Source organism: Pristiophorus japonicus, chromosome 2 (assembly GCF_044704955.1).
Source record: "Pristiophorus japonicus isolate sPriJap1 chromosome 2, sPriJap1.hap1, whole genome shotgun sequence".
Classification (NCBI taxonomy): domain Eukaryota; kingdom Metazoa; phylum Chordata; class Chondrichthyes; family Pristiophoridae; genus Pristiophorus; species Pristiophorus japonicus.
Window position 1 is genome coordinate 126,397,072 of NC_091978.1, and position 16,050 is coordinate 126,413,121.

Consider the following 16,050-nt stretch of genomic DNA (forward strand, 5'->3'; position numbering starts at 1 on the left):
GGAGTTCTGCATTCACTTTTGGGTACTGCACCCCAAGAAGGATCTATTGGCAGATGCACTGGAATTATAGCAGGGCTTAAAAGGTTAAATTATGAGGATAGGTTGCATAAACTTGTGTTGTATTCCCATGAGTTCAGAAGGTGACATAATTTGAGGTGTTTAAAATGCTAAAAGGATCATAGAATAGAATCATAGAAAAATTACGACACAGGAGGCCATTCGGCCCATTGTGTCCATGCCGGTTGAAAAAGTTACCAGCCGAATCCCACCTTCCAGCACTAGATCCGTAGCCCTGTAGGTTACGGCTCTTTAAGTGCACATCCAAGTACCTTTTAAATGTGATGAGCATTTCTGCCTCTACCACCCTTTCAGGCAGTGAGTTTCAGACTCCCACCACCCTCTGGGTGAAGAAATATCTCCTCATCTCCCCTCTAATCCTCTACCAACTACTTTAAATCTATGCCCCCTGGTTATTGACTCCTCTGCTAAGGGAAATAGGTCCTTCCTGTCCACTATCTAGGCCCCTCATAATTTTATACATCTCAATTAAATCTTCCCTCAGCCTCCTCTGTTCCAAAGAAATCAACCCCAGCCTATCCAATCTTTCCTCACAGCTAAAGTTTTCCAGTCCTGGCAACATCCTCGTAAATCTACTCTGTACACTTTCTAGTGCAATCACTCCCTTCCTGTAATGTGGTGACCAGAACTGCAGCAGTACTCAAGCTGTGGCCTAACTAGTGTTGTATACAGTTATAGCATAACTTCCCTGCTCTTGTATTCTATGCATCAGCTAATAAAGGAAAGCATTCTGTATGCCTTTTTAACTACCTTATCGACCTGTACTGCTATCTTTAAGGATCTGTGGACATGTACTCCAAGGTCCCTGTTCCTCCACACCTCTCAGTATCCTCCCATTTATTGTTGCCTTGTTGCCCCTCCAGAAGTGCATTGCCTCACACTTTTCCAGATTGAATTCCATTTGCCACTTTTCTGCCCAACTGACCAGTTCATTGATAGCTTCCTGCAGTCTAGAGCTTTCCTCCCCACTATCAACCACACAGCCAATCTTTGTATCATCTGCAAATTTGATCTAAATTTGATCAAAAAAAGGATTTGCTGGAATAAGTTCTGAAAAGTTATTTCTTCTGATGGGCGAATCCAAAACAAGATGGCGCATTCTTTTAATTAGAGCTAGGCCATTCAGAAGTGAAATTAGGAAGCATTTTTTCACAAAGGATAGTGGAAATGTGGAATTCCCTCCCCCTCAAAATGCTGTGGTTGCTGGGTCAATTGAAATTTTCAAGACTGAGACTGAGAGTTTTTATTAAGAATCAAAGGTGGGTAAATGGAGTTGAAAGGTACAGATCAACCATCATCATCATAGGCAGTCCTTTGAAATCGAGGAAGGCTTGCTTCCACTTTAAAAGTGAGTTCTCAAGTGACTGTACAGTCCAATACAGGAATTACAGTCTCTGTCACAGATGGGACAAGTGGTTGAGGAAAGGGGTGGGAGTCTGTTTTGCCGCACGCTCCTTCCGCTGTCTGCACTTGATTTCTGCATGCTCTCGGCGACGAGACTTGAGGTGCTCAACGCCCTCCCAGATGCACTTCCTCCGCTCTCTATGATCTAATTGAATGGTGGAATACGCTCAAGGGCCTGAATGGCCTACTCCTGTCCTTATGTTCCTAGAATGTTGTCTCACATTTCTTTGCAGCTCACAATTCTATAGTATGTGAAGGAATCTCAAGTTTATTTTCTCAATAAAAATGTTGAATTGCAGATAAACATCCTGAAGTTGTTCTCTCCTCCTTTAAGATGCTCCTTAAAACCGACCTCTTGGTCTGAGCTTTTGGTTACATGTCCTAGTAGCTCCTCATGTGGCTCGGTGTCCAATTTTGTTTGATAATGCTCCTTTGAAGCATCTTGGTATGTTTTACTATGTTAAAGGCACTATACAAATGCAAATGGTTATTGTCGTATCAGTAATCTCATTTTATGATTAATATCATTTTTATCTCATGGGAAGCATGCCTTATCCCCTTCCCCAGGGTTCGATGTAAAAATCTATTTTTCTTGTGAAATTATTGAGTAGAGTGCAGCATCTGTGCAGTCAGTTACTAGCCAACCTTGGCCTTCCCTCTTCCTCTGAAACCCTGCATATGCCATGGTAATTTAGTTCAAACCTTTGGACGGTATGGAAACTCTCTAACTTCAAAGCTTGTGCAAAGAGCTGCCAAGAATTTTCACTGCTGCCAGATTTGTTGCAAGATCATGTAGTTTGAAAATGAGAAAAAATGAGTGCTGCGGGAAATCTGTTGACTAGTACAGTAGAAGTCTGGGCCTAAATTGCTGAAGGTTGCATTCGTCATGGAAAGGGCATCATTTGTAGGCGTTTTGTATCTCTGAGGGACACATGTGGAGTGGATAAAAATAACATCTATTGTAAAAGAGAATCAAGCTCGGTATTTTCCCTGTAGTCTATTCCAACCATAAACTAGGACAAAAAAAAATGTCTGGCCGTGACACTTCAGGGACGCAATCCCCAACATCCTCTTAGAACGAACGGAAATTGGATTTGGACAGAGTAGGTAATTGCCAGTAAATGTAATCTTGATAAGCGTTTTCCGGTTGTGAAACGTGCCAAGGTGCGCCGTACATAAATACCGATTAAGACCATTGGAAGTTTGTAACTGCAATAATTAGATTCATACAGTTGGCACAAAAGCTTCGATTACATTTTTTAAGAGGAAGTCTCCGAGAGGCCATGTTGAGGGAGAACTGGCTACCGAATATAAAAGCTTTAAATTTGCAAAAGTCGATGCGTCCGGTGCAATTGACCTTAAAAAAAACACTCCCGAGGTCCAAGTGGAAACAATCCCATGTAGAAGTAACACCGCCCTCCGCATCCAGGGTTGCTGATGTGTTATTTTGCAAGACAAATTTCCCTTTAAAGCACCAGACTTGAATGAAACAGGAAGCGAGCTAGCTGTGTTTGCAGCAGACGCGCTGGTCTCTCCAGCCGTGCGCCCTTTGTTTTGAAGAGTCCTGCGACGTCAACCAGCGGCTCCCTATAAGGCAGCACAAAGGCCAGGCAGCCGGGGCGAGGAACGCCCCGCATTCCAACTCCTTCCATAAAAGGAGCGCCCGCCTTTATATGGAATCACAAAGGAACCGGCCGCACCATCGAAGGGAACGCCCCCGCATTCTTTCTCCCAGTTAGGTCAGACGGTCCTTTTATGGCGTCACAAAGGCTCTTGTACCGAGGTTCGGAGCCGCTCCAGTGATGATCATCTCCTGGAGAGGGGCGGGTCGGGTCGCCATGGTCACCATGGTAGTTAGAATGAGAATGCCGACGTCGTGGGACGGCCCCTGCCAGCCTTGTTATGGGCAGAAGGCCCATTGGCGGGGAGCGGGGAGGCGTTCGCCGGCACTCGGGACCGCCCCGACTCCCTCCTGTAATGGGCATGTGGCCCTTATGCGGAGAGCGGAGGGGAGTTGGGCGCTGCTCAGGACCGGCCCCCCGGTATTTCCATATTAGGAGCGCGTGACCTTTTTTGCCGCACCGAGGCGCGCCCTCATTGTAAACAGATAAAGGCTTCTCTTATAATGTACATAACTTCCGTTTCAATGTAACAGTAGCGAAGCGAGGCAGTATGGCGGACCGCGGTCAGCCACCCGCAAAACGGCTCTGCTGCAGGCCCGGCTTTAATCCTTCCAAAGCGCCCCAAAGGGCGGCCCCGGCCGGCAAAACCTACAACCCGGAGTCGCTGCTGGACATTAGTGCCAGGAAAGTAGCGGAGAAGTGGCCTTTCCAGCAAGTGGAAGAGCGTTTCACCCGCATCCCGGAGCCCGTTCAGAGGCGAATCGTCTACTGGTCCTTCCCCAGGAATGAACGGGAAATTTGCATGTATTCCTCATTCAATTATTCGGCCGAAGACGGAGGGGACGACGAGAGCAGATTGCCTTTTAAACGGGGCATCGCACTCCTTGAAAGCGGCTGTGTGGACAATGTCCTTCAAGTCGGTAAGTATTCCCCACCCCCGGCTCTTTTTTAATCAGACCTTAATCGAAGAGGAGAATACATTATGTGCCCACGTCAGGAATTTAAAGAGCAAGCCAGGTGAAGAAGTGTACACAATACACCCTTTATTTTAAAGGGACAGCATTCCGTTTGATCGCTCGGGACAGCGTTGGATTTTAACCCTGTCATTCAAAGCATCGCGCCCCTTTAATACACCGCACGAGTTGGTGTAGATTGTTTGAAATGCTCAGTGCCACAAAGAATTTATTTTCCCCAGATCTGTTTCAAAAAAGATGGCGTCCTGTTTTGCAGTACTGTTCTCTATTTGTAATATATATTGTTTTGAAATGTACGGGTGTATGTGTCCTGTTGCTGGTGTGTGAGGTTTGTTTTATGTGGAAAAATTAGGGGTTTGAACTCTATTCCTCCCCTCAAAAAAGACGGCGGTCTCTGTAACCTTGCAGATTTTTGTCACGATCTGGATTCACTAGTTCCAGTTAAAAGGATTGATAATGGTGACGACGACGAAGAAATATATATTTTTTAATTTTCATTTTTTCCCCCTGAAATACTTGATAAGGGACGGGGAAGTTGCTTTTGTTGGAAGTGACCCTGGTTGTTATATTTGCCAATTGCGCATATCAAATAGCCGTCAGGCATTCCCTTCCCACCGCCTCGTTACTTTGTTCCCATTTTCATGTTTATTATTTGTTCTCTCCTGTTTCTGTCACCCTCCACCGTCCGACAATAGAGCTTTCTTCAATGCTTGTTAAAGACATTGGGGATAGAAATATGTGGACGGCAGTGACAGACTGGCAGGAGCGATCCTTTCATACCACGAAGAATTGAGAGGGGGATTCATCCAAGGGAAAAGGAGATCGGGTGACCAAATGTCTCCACAGATTTGAGTTTCCTCCCCTAAACAGATCTTCCTGCTGCCCCCCACCCCCAAGATCACTTACTGGGTTTCAATGGATAGTGTTTTTTCATTCCACCTTAGTCTGCGGTTAATTTGAATTCTAAAGCAATCTGCAAACGTGATTTTCTGCATGATCATTTATTTTCCAGTGGCTCATTGGGCGCAGTGCCCTTCAGCCTAAAGGGGTTTTCGCCCAGTATGTGTTTGGCTTTTTTTCATCTTTCTTCTCTTTTTTTTTCCCTCTCTCTCTTTGAAATCCTAGCTTTCACATCGACGACTCTTTGATCTTTCGTGTTCCCTTTCGAAATGGGTCAGTTTTGTTCATGGTTTTTAAAAAATAAATAAAAATGAAGTGGTGGCCGGTTCTGTTGGCTTTGATGAGCGTTTTTTGCGCTTGATTCTCCGCATGCAACCGATCAAGAATGACAGGAGTGCGTACAGGGAGGGTTCTTGGCTGATTGCATTTAGCCAGGAATTCACTGTGAAAATAAGCCAAGGGGCGATAAATAAAAGATGCAATCTTCCAGGAGACACAGACGAGCTTTAGTAGCTTTCAACAAGAACGATGTCAAGGGTTTTAAATAATTTTTTTTTAAGAGGAGGAACCCCTGCAGGATCTGGGCAGCTTTTGATTTCAGTGGCTCTGCTGTAGGGAATGTTTGGCCTTAGCTGAGTAGATTTTTGAAGATGGACTTAGTTTTGAGTGAGAGGTTGCTAGTGATTACAGTTAGCCTCAGAATTTTATTTTACACTGATTTGCATAGCTCAGCTAGACAATTTTGGCATTCTGCTGTCTTCTCACTCCTTCTCTGCCTCTTCACAGGTCTCCCTTATCACACTGGAGCATTTAAGCTGTCTTTCCTTTTAATGTCCCTTCTCTTTCCTCTTCCCCACGCCCCCCCCAACACTTCAATATCATCCCATCTCAGACCAGATCAGCTTCATGTTGCTAAATAAATTATGATTGAGGATTATCTGAGACGAGGACACATTTAAATGTGTACTTTGCTGGGGGGTGGGGGTGTGGTGGGGGGGGGGGGGAGGAAGAGAGCGAGTGGTATTTAAAGGAAAGCCAGAGTTTTAATCAGAAGCAAAGGAATGAACCAAAGAGGAAAATTTTGGTTTCTCTAGTTGTCAAGAAAAAGTTTGCCATGACCCAATGGACTCGAAACCTCCTGATTTGATCAGACTTCTGTGGCAAACTTATTTGTGGAAATGTGAAGGGAAAAACTTTTATCCAGAATTCTCAAGTGGATTAATGAAGAGAAATATCTGGATGTGTGATTTTCACATTTGTTCACAGGATAATGCCATATAACTACAGTCACTTCATGGGAAACAGTAATATCACTGAAGCTAATTTTGGGTGTGACTGGTCAGACAACAGTTTTGCTGTAAACCTGTAACAACATAGTAGTTTGTGCAATGCTTGTAAAATGCATAATTGTTGACTAGGTCATCAAGTGATTAAAAACCACTCCTCAGAGGCATTTCTTACTTTAAAAATAAACCTAAAGCTAGCAATCATCGGTACAACGATAGGAAAAATAAAATTATTACAAATGGATTTTCTTTACCTCTAACTCTTTATTATCATAGCCTTGTGGTGACTATTGAAAAGACTCTCGTGAGCATCCATCTCTGTCCTTGTAGCTGGCGTCTGTACCTGATAATGATGTACAGCATTTATAACTTTGAGAAATGCTTTTTCATGGGTCTATCACTCACTGTAATAGATGAGATTATGGGCTACTGAAAAAGTGTTTTAAGTACAGCTTTTGCTATTCATTAGTTTGTCTATTTGAATGAATAGGCAGTACACGTCAGGTTTCATTCATTACCACACTGCCTTTTGCAACCAGAAGCTCAGGGCTAACTTTATTTATGGCTGTGCTACTTTCACAGCAAACTAAAAGTTCAGTGAGCTGTTGGACTGCTGGACAGTTGGTAACTGCCTGTTCTTTTGAGTCATTTAATTGTTATAATTCTCTAGTTTCATTGTATAACATTGAAATAAGCAGCACTCTTCAATGCAGACCTATGTTGAAGCCAGGGTTTAGTGTACTACATAAGTGTTTGGCACATTACTCAAAGTTGTTCAAAACATATTTCTAGTAAGCATTTAAGTACCTGCTCCCCCCTCACACAATTTAAAACCTTTTGACACTTTTACCCTATGTTTACATCAGCTAGACCCTGCCTTTCAAATTGTCACCATTGCATGCTGATCATTTCTAACATGGAAGTCAGGCTTGTGTAGTGTTTACTGGGTTACCATAAGTAATGCACATGGTAACCTGGTAAATTTCTTGCTTTATACCTTAGTTTGCTACATATGATTTTCTACTATGCAGTGAAATGTATTTTCAGCTGCCTAGCTGAAGAATGTTTAACTACCATGTTTCAAGACTGCAAAGTAAGTTTAGCACTGAACATGCATACTGTTGGATTCAACTTATTTTCAACATCCAATCTTAGGTTTATCAACTTAGTTTTTAATACATCAATTATCAGATTTTTTTCAATTAGCATGAGCTTAAAAGGCTCTCTGTATCATACTCCATTTATACTGGGAGGCTTTTGATCAGAACTGAATTTGATCTCTGGTGTTTACAGGGGCGGTCACTTCAATGTATCTGACTGAGTTTGTACTGTAGAATGATATACCCTGTACTAGCTTTTAATACTGGTTCATCTTTAGTGTAATAATGTATTTAAGATAATGTCAGAAAAATAGCTAATTAAATGTAATCATTCCAGAAGTAGGAATGGATGACAACTGACAAGTGCAGTTTTTTTATTGTCTCTCCCCAAATCACTAATACCAAATGACCTGTTTGATGCTTGCACTTTGTGATCTATTTTCTCTAATGATTGGTTGAAACAAATATTGTGCAGGGAACAATATTAATGTACATTTGTGAGAGTGCCATCTTTTGATCCATTCTAGGTATAAAATAAAATAAAGGATCCCTTTCAAGAAGAGCTCAATTGGGTTGTACACTTATCATATCCAAAATGCAATCCCACCTTAAGGACCTCTCGCCAAGTTTCAGTGTGTACACAATGTATTTTAAATTAAAACAGCTGTATACTTTGGTTAAAATCTGAATTTACAGGCCTAGTGTAAATGGGGCCTTGAGATTATGTAGACTTCAACTGTTTGTGGAAAGCAGTGTGTCTCTGACTATTCCAAGTGAGGAATTTTATCTAATCTTGTCAAGCCATTTTACTTTGGCAGAAATGGCAGCTAAGCAATTAAAATGCTTTGTCTTGAGATTGAAAATGAGACATAAGTCTCAACCCTCGCAAAATAAATATCCTTTAGAAAATAAATGTTGTGACAAACACCTCCTGTAATTGAGAGGGAATGAGTGATGAGGATTTCAGTTTTAGTAGACCTGAATCTGAAGGGTTTGGAAGTCCAGTGCTATGTTTAGATGAATATACAATAATGATGGACTTGCTTGCCTGCCGGTTTGAGAGTATCTGCAGGGGTTCATGAAAATTTGCTCAGGTTAGAACAGGCTTCGCCATGCGACCTTTTTGTTCCTGAAGTATTTGTTAATGGGAAAAAGCATAGAATGCAATGTGACACTTATTTCTATGTAATTTTTAACCTGTAAAAGTAGCTTTTTTGAGAAGATCAATTTGATCATTGAATTTTATGCATGCTCTTGAACTGACTATACTAATGTACATTAGCGTGCAAACTTTTGCAATTAAATCATTTGAAATGTGTGTCTCCAATTAAGATAGTGTCAAACCAATAAGCAGTGGCCATGTTCAAGCAATATTGAAATGTATATTTTTGTCTTCCACCCCCCTTGTCCCCGGCCCAACTTTTTTTTTTGTTGGGCAAATTGGAAGAAGCAGAATTCTGTAATGTTTAATGGGAGAAAATTCAGATATTTCATACCAGCTTGACCTCCTTTCCCAGCTGAAAATTGAACACTCTGGATATGGTGAAGATATAATGCTATATCTTCAGAGAATTAAAGACTACAGATGCCGCTTGTGGTGCTTTAACTACCGCATTTACTGTATTCTTCCAACTTCTGTTTGTTGATGTATTTTCTAAACTTTAATGATGTGTAAAATTTCTGTTGATTAATACAGAATCTTGTGCTGTGAAACACCGTTCTCAGTTTGTGGCAGACTCCAGTGAGTTATCAATAAGATAGATCTGAAGTTCATGTATAAGTTCAGTATATGTGGCTAATTAGGTTCATGGGCACAAAATGGTCTTTATTGCATCAGTTTAATTATCTATTAACACTGAGTGTATGTATGTATGTATGTAAAGTGCAGACTTGGTGGTAAAAGACATTGTAGTTAATCTTGGTATGGTCTTTTGAGACGAATATATATTATAATGGCAAGTGATTGGTATAAATATTTGTATCTGGATAGCGTGAAAAGCTTCGCTTAATATGAATTTTGAAATTGACAAATTATTTCAGCAAAAAAAGGCTTGCTTTCTCCTTCGCTTCAAAGATCTGTGACTACAAAGACCATCTTTTATCATTTTTAATATGCTTTAGTATGGTGCACTCCAAAAAAAAAAAAAAAAAAAATCAATTTCTATCTCCAAGCTTCCCCCTCTGCAGTCTGAGGTCAACCAAGGTCAGGTTCAGAGTCAGATGTGATTGACATTCAATCACTTGTAATACTGCACCAATCATATTAGAGGGATCAAGGTCAGATGTGGGTGTCTTCCTGTTTATTCAAGGCGTATGGGATCTACATCCCTGTGCCCCCCCCTGCCCAAACTGCAAGCAATAGAATTGATAAAATGAACAGTGTCTGTCCAGTGCTATTACTCAAAGAAGGCAAGAAATTAAATTGGAGACCCTTTCTTAAATTTTGCTGGTGAACATATTGAACTCTCTCAACCTCTCGTCTGAGTCAGAAGGTCGTGGGTTCAAGTCTTACTCCATAGACTTTAGTACATACTTCACTGAAATGTCAACCTGGATTATCGAGAGAGTGCTACACTGTTGGAGGTGATGTATTTTGGATGTGACATTAAACTGAGGTCCCATCTGCCCCCTCAAGTGGATGTAAAATATCCCATGGCACTATTCAAAGAAGAGCAGGGGTTCTCTCCGATGTTCTGGCCAATATTTATCCTTCAATCAACATCACTAAAATAGATTATCTGGTCATTTTTTTATATTAATGCTGTTTGTGGGACCTTGCTGTGTGCAAATTGGCTGCCGTGTTTTCTTGCATGACAACAGTGATTATACTTCAAGTACTTCAGTGGCTGTGAAATGCTTTGGGATGTTCTGAGGTTGTGAAAGACATGATGATGAATGCAAGTTCTTTAGCAGAAACAGTGGGCTTTATTAGTTTTTGTTTTATTTCGGCAAATAATTTTGCAATTCAAAATATTCACTTGTGTATTTTCTTCTATTGTGGAAAAGGAGGAAGGCCTTGTTGATGTAATGTGGTGGTGGTAGATTTTATTTGTTTTTTGTGTTCATCGGGGGTCAAGCCAAAATGCCATGAATTGCTCTTTTACCTTTGATGCTTTATATTGTCATCACTTACCCCCAGATCAGGAATATGTAGCAATTGCAGAGTAATTTGCCTTGCTCCAGCATCAGAAGGCCTTCAGATTTTGGACTCTAAGATTTTATTTTATTTTTTTTACACTGTGGAGCTGCATACACTAGGAACAGGGATGAGACTTGTGAAATTCATTTTTCATAGGATAAATGCAGCCATCATAGAGTTTTGTCCCATCAGTTTGGAGCTGGATCGGGGGTAAAAGGACAGCATGCTGAAATTGGTCCCTCCAGTCGTGCTTTGTTTATACACTATAGGGGAACGTTGTCATTAGGATTTCAGTAAAATGTAATTGTTGGCCTGTGAATTTTTATGATATGTCTGGGGCCACTATTTTTTTACAGTTCCTGAATAAATCATTGTTATTGCATTGGATTATGGAATTTTTACCAGTATTTCAGGAATCTCATTCTGCAATTGTTTGTTTTTTCTATGAACTAATAGCCTTGACTATGTTCACTTAGACAGTACAGAAACACCCAGCAGTACAATTATAGATTCCTAACTGGGTTATCTGGAGAGAGCATTTTGAGTTACATTAAAACTGGTTTTGGGTCTGTCACCAGTGGTGGTAATAGCAGGAGAAATTTAAGCTGATGGATTAAAAGTCATCATGGGCAATCCCTTGGAATCAAGGAAGACTTGCTTCCACTCCCAAAGTGAGTTCTCTGGAGGCTGAACGGTCCAATACGAGAGCCACAGACCCCGTCACAGGTGGGACAGACATTCGGCGAGGGAAGGGGTGGGTGGGGCTGGTTTGCCGTGCGCTCCTTCCGCTGTCTGAGCTTGACCTCTTTGTGTTGAGACTCGAAGAACTCGATGCCCTCCCAGATGCACTTTCTCCACCTCAGGCAGTCTTCGGCCAGGGTCTCCCAGGTGTCAGTGGTGATGTCGCACTTTACCAGGGAGGCCTTGAGGGTGTCCTTGTAACGATTCCGCTGCCCACCTTTGGCTCATTTACCATGAAGGAGTCTCGTATCTGGCATGCGAACTATGTGGCCTGCCCAGCGAAGCTGATCGAGTGTGGTCAGTGCTTCAATACTAGGGATGTTAGCCTGGTCGAAGAAACTGATGTTGGTGCGCCTGTCCTCCCAGGGGATATGCAGGATCTTGCGGAGTCATCGTTGGTGATATATCTCCAATGACTTGAGGTGCCTTCTATACGTCGTCCATACCTCAGATCCATACAGGAGGGCGGGTATTACTACAGCCCTGTAGACCATGAGCTTGGTGGTAGCTTTGAGGGCTTGGTCTTCAAACACACTTTTCCTCAGACGGCCAAAGGCTGCACGAGCGCACTGGAGGCAATGTTGAATCTCCGCATCAATGTCTGCCTTTGTTGATGAGAGGCTCCTGAGATATGGGAAATGGTCCACGTTGTCGAGGGCAGTGCTGTGCGTCGGGAACAGGCTGGTGGAGGACCTTTGTCTTACGGATGTTAAATGTAAGGCCCATGCTTTCATATGCCTCAGTGAATACATTGACTATATCCTGGAGTTCAGCCTCAATGTGCACAGACGCAGGCATCGTCCGTGTACTGCAGCTCAACGACAGAGGTTGGGGTGATCTTGGACCTGGCCTGGAGGTGGCGTAGGATAAACAGCTTCCCACTAGTTCTGTAGTTTAGTTCCATTCCAGCGGGGAGGTTGTTGACTGTGAGATGGAGCATGGCGGTGAGGAAGATTGAGAAGAGGGTTGGAGCGATGACGCAGCCCTGTTTGATTCCGGTCCGGACGTGAATTGGGTCTGTAATGGATCCATTGGTAAGGACCGGCCTGCATGTCGTTGTGAAACAGGCGAAGGATGTTGACAAACTTTTGAGGGCATCCGAACGGAGGAGGACGCTCCATAGACCTTCACGGTTGACAGCGTCAAAGGCCTTTGTACCACCGAAGAAGGCCATATAAAAGGGCTGGCACTGCTCCCTGCATTTTTCCTGTAGCTGTCGCGCTGCAAACATCATGTCCGTTGGCCCCCGTAGGGGACGAAATCCGCACAATGATTCCAGGAGGAGCTCCTCGGCCACAGGGAGAAGGCGGTTGAGGAGAACTCTAGCGACAACCTTCCCAGTGGCTGAGAGCAGGGAGATTCCCCTGTAGTTGCCACAGTCGAACTTGTCCCCGTTTTTAAAAATCGTCACAATCACTGCATCTCTGAGATCTCCCAGCATGCTCTCCTCCCTCCAGATGAGAGTGATGAGGTCATGTATCCGCGCCAACACCGCCTCTCCGCCATACTTTAGCGCCTCAGCAGGGATTCCATTCACACCCGTAGCCTTGTTGTTCTTGAGCTGTTTTATGGCTTTGCCTACCTCATGCAATGTTGGAGTTTCACTGAGGTGGTGGCGGGTCGCATGCTGCGGGATGGAGTCGAACACTCAAGTCAAAGGCAGAGTCCCGATTGAGGAGATCTTCAAAGTGCTCCTTCCATCGGGCCCTGAAAACCTCTGTGTCCTTGAGTGTTTCCCCATTCTTGGCAAGAGTGGGGTGGGGCCTTGGGAGTTTGGACCGTAAGTGGCCTTGACTGCAATGAAGAGTCCTTGCATATCATGGCTGTCGGCCAGTTGTTGTATCTCCTGTGCTTTCTCCATTCACCACCTGTTCTTTAGGTCCCGGGTTTTTTTGTTGGACCTGAGCCTTGAGTCGTCTATAATGTTGCTTTGCAGCTCCCGAGTTGGGTTGTTGCTTGAGGCTCAGAAATGCTTTGCGCTTGCAATCTAAGTAGTGCACAAGTGCATTGTACAAAAATACAACTTTGTATGCATGTGAAACTAAATGATATCCATGTAACCAGAATCATTCAGTTTCGATTTTTAATGTTGATCTTACTTTCAAATTAAACCCTAAATTGGAGTAATGGATATATAAATGTGATTTCTGCAATGTTGATCGTTGAAGTACAATTGTTTTTTCCCCCAAGTCCTGAATTACAGCATTTCAGAATTTTTCAATTGAATACATTTTTGTATTGAGGGGAAAACTCAAATGAACATGTCATTGCATAAAATTCTGTAGTGTGGAAAGATTACATGAACAGTATAGAAGCATTTCTGTACAACAGCATGGTGTCTTGGTAAAGTGTACATGTGCACTGCTGGAGGTGCTTCTTGGTAGCATTTGGGGAAAAATGTGCCATAATCAAATGAATTGAATTTGTTGGCCTTCAGATCTTCAAAATATAATTTTCTTCATTTTACTTCCCCTTTTCCTGCCTCCCAAGTTTTTACCAGTAAACCTGAAGGTCAAGGGGTATATTCTTCTGTGAAAAGATTGAAGAAAAAATTATTTTGATACACTACGGAGGTTTATAATGAGCATTTAATAATTATTTTCTTTAACCCTATACACCGAACAGAATATATACCTCCAGATTCTTAAAAGATAAAATTAAATACTTGTTGTAGAGCAAAATGTTATACCCTCAGGAACAGAGACTTTCTCCAGCAGAAATTTATACCAGGGTTTAAGTTTGTAGTAGTTTTTTTTTTAAAAGTTTAAAAAAAAAAAAAAAAATTCTTCACTCTTGTAACACTTAGAAACATAGAAAATAGGTGCAGGAGTAGGCCATTCGGCCCTTCTAGCCTGCACCGCCATTCAATGAGTTCATGGCTGAACATGCAACTTCAGTACCCCATTCCTGCTTTCTTGCCATACCCCTTGATCCCCTTAGTAGTAAGGACTACATCTAACTCCTTTTTGAATATATTTAGTGAATTGGCCTCAACAACTTTCTGTGGTAGAGAATTCCACAGGTTCACCACTCTCTGGGTGAAGAAGTTTCTCCTCATCTCGGTCCTAAATGGCTTACCCCTTATCCTTAGACTGTGACCCCTGGTTCTGGACTTCCCCAACATTGTGAACATTCTTCCTGCATCTAACCTGTCTAAACCCATCAGAATTTTAAACGTTTCTATAAGGTCCCCTCTCATTCTTCTGAACTCCAGTGAATACAAGCCCAGTTGATTCAGTCTTTCTTGATAGGTCAGTCCTGCCATCCCAGGAATCAGTCTGGTGAACCTTCGCTGCACTCCCTCAATAGCAAGAATGTCCTTCCTCGGGTTAGGAGACCAAAACTGTACACAATACTCCAGGTGTGGCCTCACCAAGGCCCTGTACAACTGTAGCAACACCTCCCTGCCCCTGTACTCAAATCCCCTCGCTATGAAGGCCAACATGCCATTTGCTTTCTTAACCGCATGCTGTACTTGCATGCCAACCTTCAATGACTGATGTACCATGACACCCAGGTCTCGTTGCACCTCCCCTTTTCCTAATCTGTCACCATTCAGATAATAGTCTGTCTCTGTTTTTACCACCAAAGTGGACAACCTCACATTTATCCACATTATACTTCATCTGCCATGCATTTGCCCACTCAGCTAACCTATCTAAGTCGCTCTGCAGCCTCATAGCATCCTCCTCGCAGCTCACACTGCCACCTAACTTAGTGTCATCCGCAAATTTGGAGATACTACATTTAATCCCCTCGTCTAAATCATTAATATACACTGTAAACAGCTGGGGCCCCAGCACAGAACCTTGCGGTACCCCACTAGTCACTGCCTGCCATTCTGAAAAGTACCCATTTATTCCTCCTCTTTGCTTCCTGTCTGACAACCATTTCTCAATCCATGTCAGCACACTACCCCCAATCCCATGTGCTTTAACTTTGCACATTAATCTCTTGTGTGGAACCCTGTCGAAAGCCTTCTGAAAGTCCAAATATACCACATCAAATGGTTCTCCCTTGTCCACTCTACTGGAAACATCCTCAAAAAATTCCAGAAGATTTGTCAAGCATGATTTCCCTTTCACAAATCCATGCTGACTTGGACCTATCATGTCACCTCTTTCCAAATGTGCTGCTATGACATCCTTAATAATTGATTCCATCATCTTACCCACTACTGATACTTTTTATACTCTACTTTTATCCACTGTATTTCAAATCTCATCAGTGTCTCACGGGGCTGTGTGAATCATGTGGTCAAGCAGGCAAGTAGCCTGCTGCCAATGCTGCTATGAGAAGGCACGTAACAGTGCATTGGGTTGAATATTGATGCCTTTTCATTTTTTTTTCCACCCAATGGATTGATAACTGGCTTTGCATGTTGTCTTCCCATAGCTGAGATTAGGAACTCTGCACTAAGCAGGAATAGAAGCAGTGGCTTAATATAGAAGTGCTAGAGCACCTTTCATGACCCATAGCGCCTTTCAGCTAATGAAGTACTCTTTGAAGTGTAGTCACTGTTGTAATGTATGAAACTCGGCAGGAATTTGCATACAGCAATGTGATAATGACCAGATAATCTGTTTTTAGGAGTTGGTTGAGGGATATATATTGGCCAGGACACTCCTGCTCCTCTTCAAAATAGTACCATGTGATCTTTTACTTCCACCTGAAAGGGCAGATGGAGTCTTGGTTTAACATCTTGTCTGAACATCATGTCTGAAAGATCACACGGTGGATAGTGCAGCCAAGATTTTGTTCTCCAACCTCGAGTGGGATTTGAACCGACAACCTTCGGACTCGGAG

General features: G+C 42.6%; 1 protein-coding gene across 2 annotated transcripts in view; it reads left to right on the forward strand.

Moving 5' to 3' along the window:
* Positions 1–3,631: 3,631 nt before the first annotated feature.
* The window catches only part of LOC139240721 (zinc finger SWIM domain-containing protein 6), a 244,922-nt gene continuing 232,503 nt past the window's right edge, over positions 3,632–16,050 (forward strand). For both annotated transcript variants that reach the window (XM_070869236.1, XM_070869237.1), the window contains exon 1: positions 3,632–4,024. In XM_070869236.1, the coding sequence (XP_070725337.1) occupies positions 3,655–4,024 (370 nt within the window). In that variant the 5' untranslated portion in view covers positions 3,632–3,654. The remainder of the gene's footprint in view (positions 4,025–16,050) is intronic.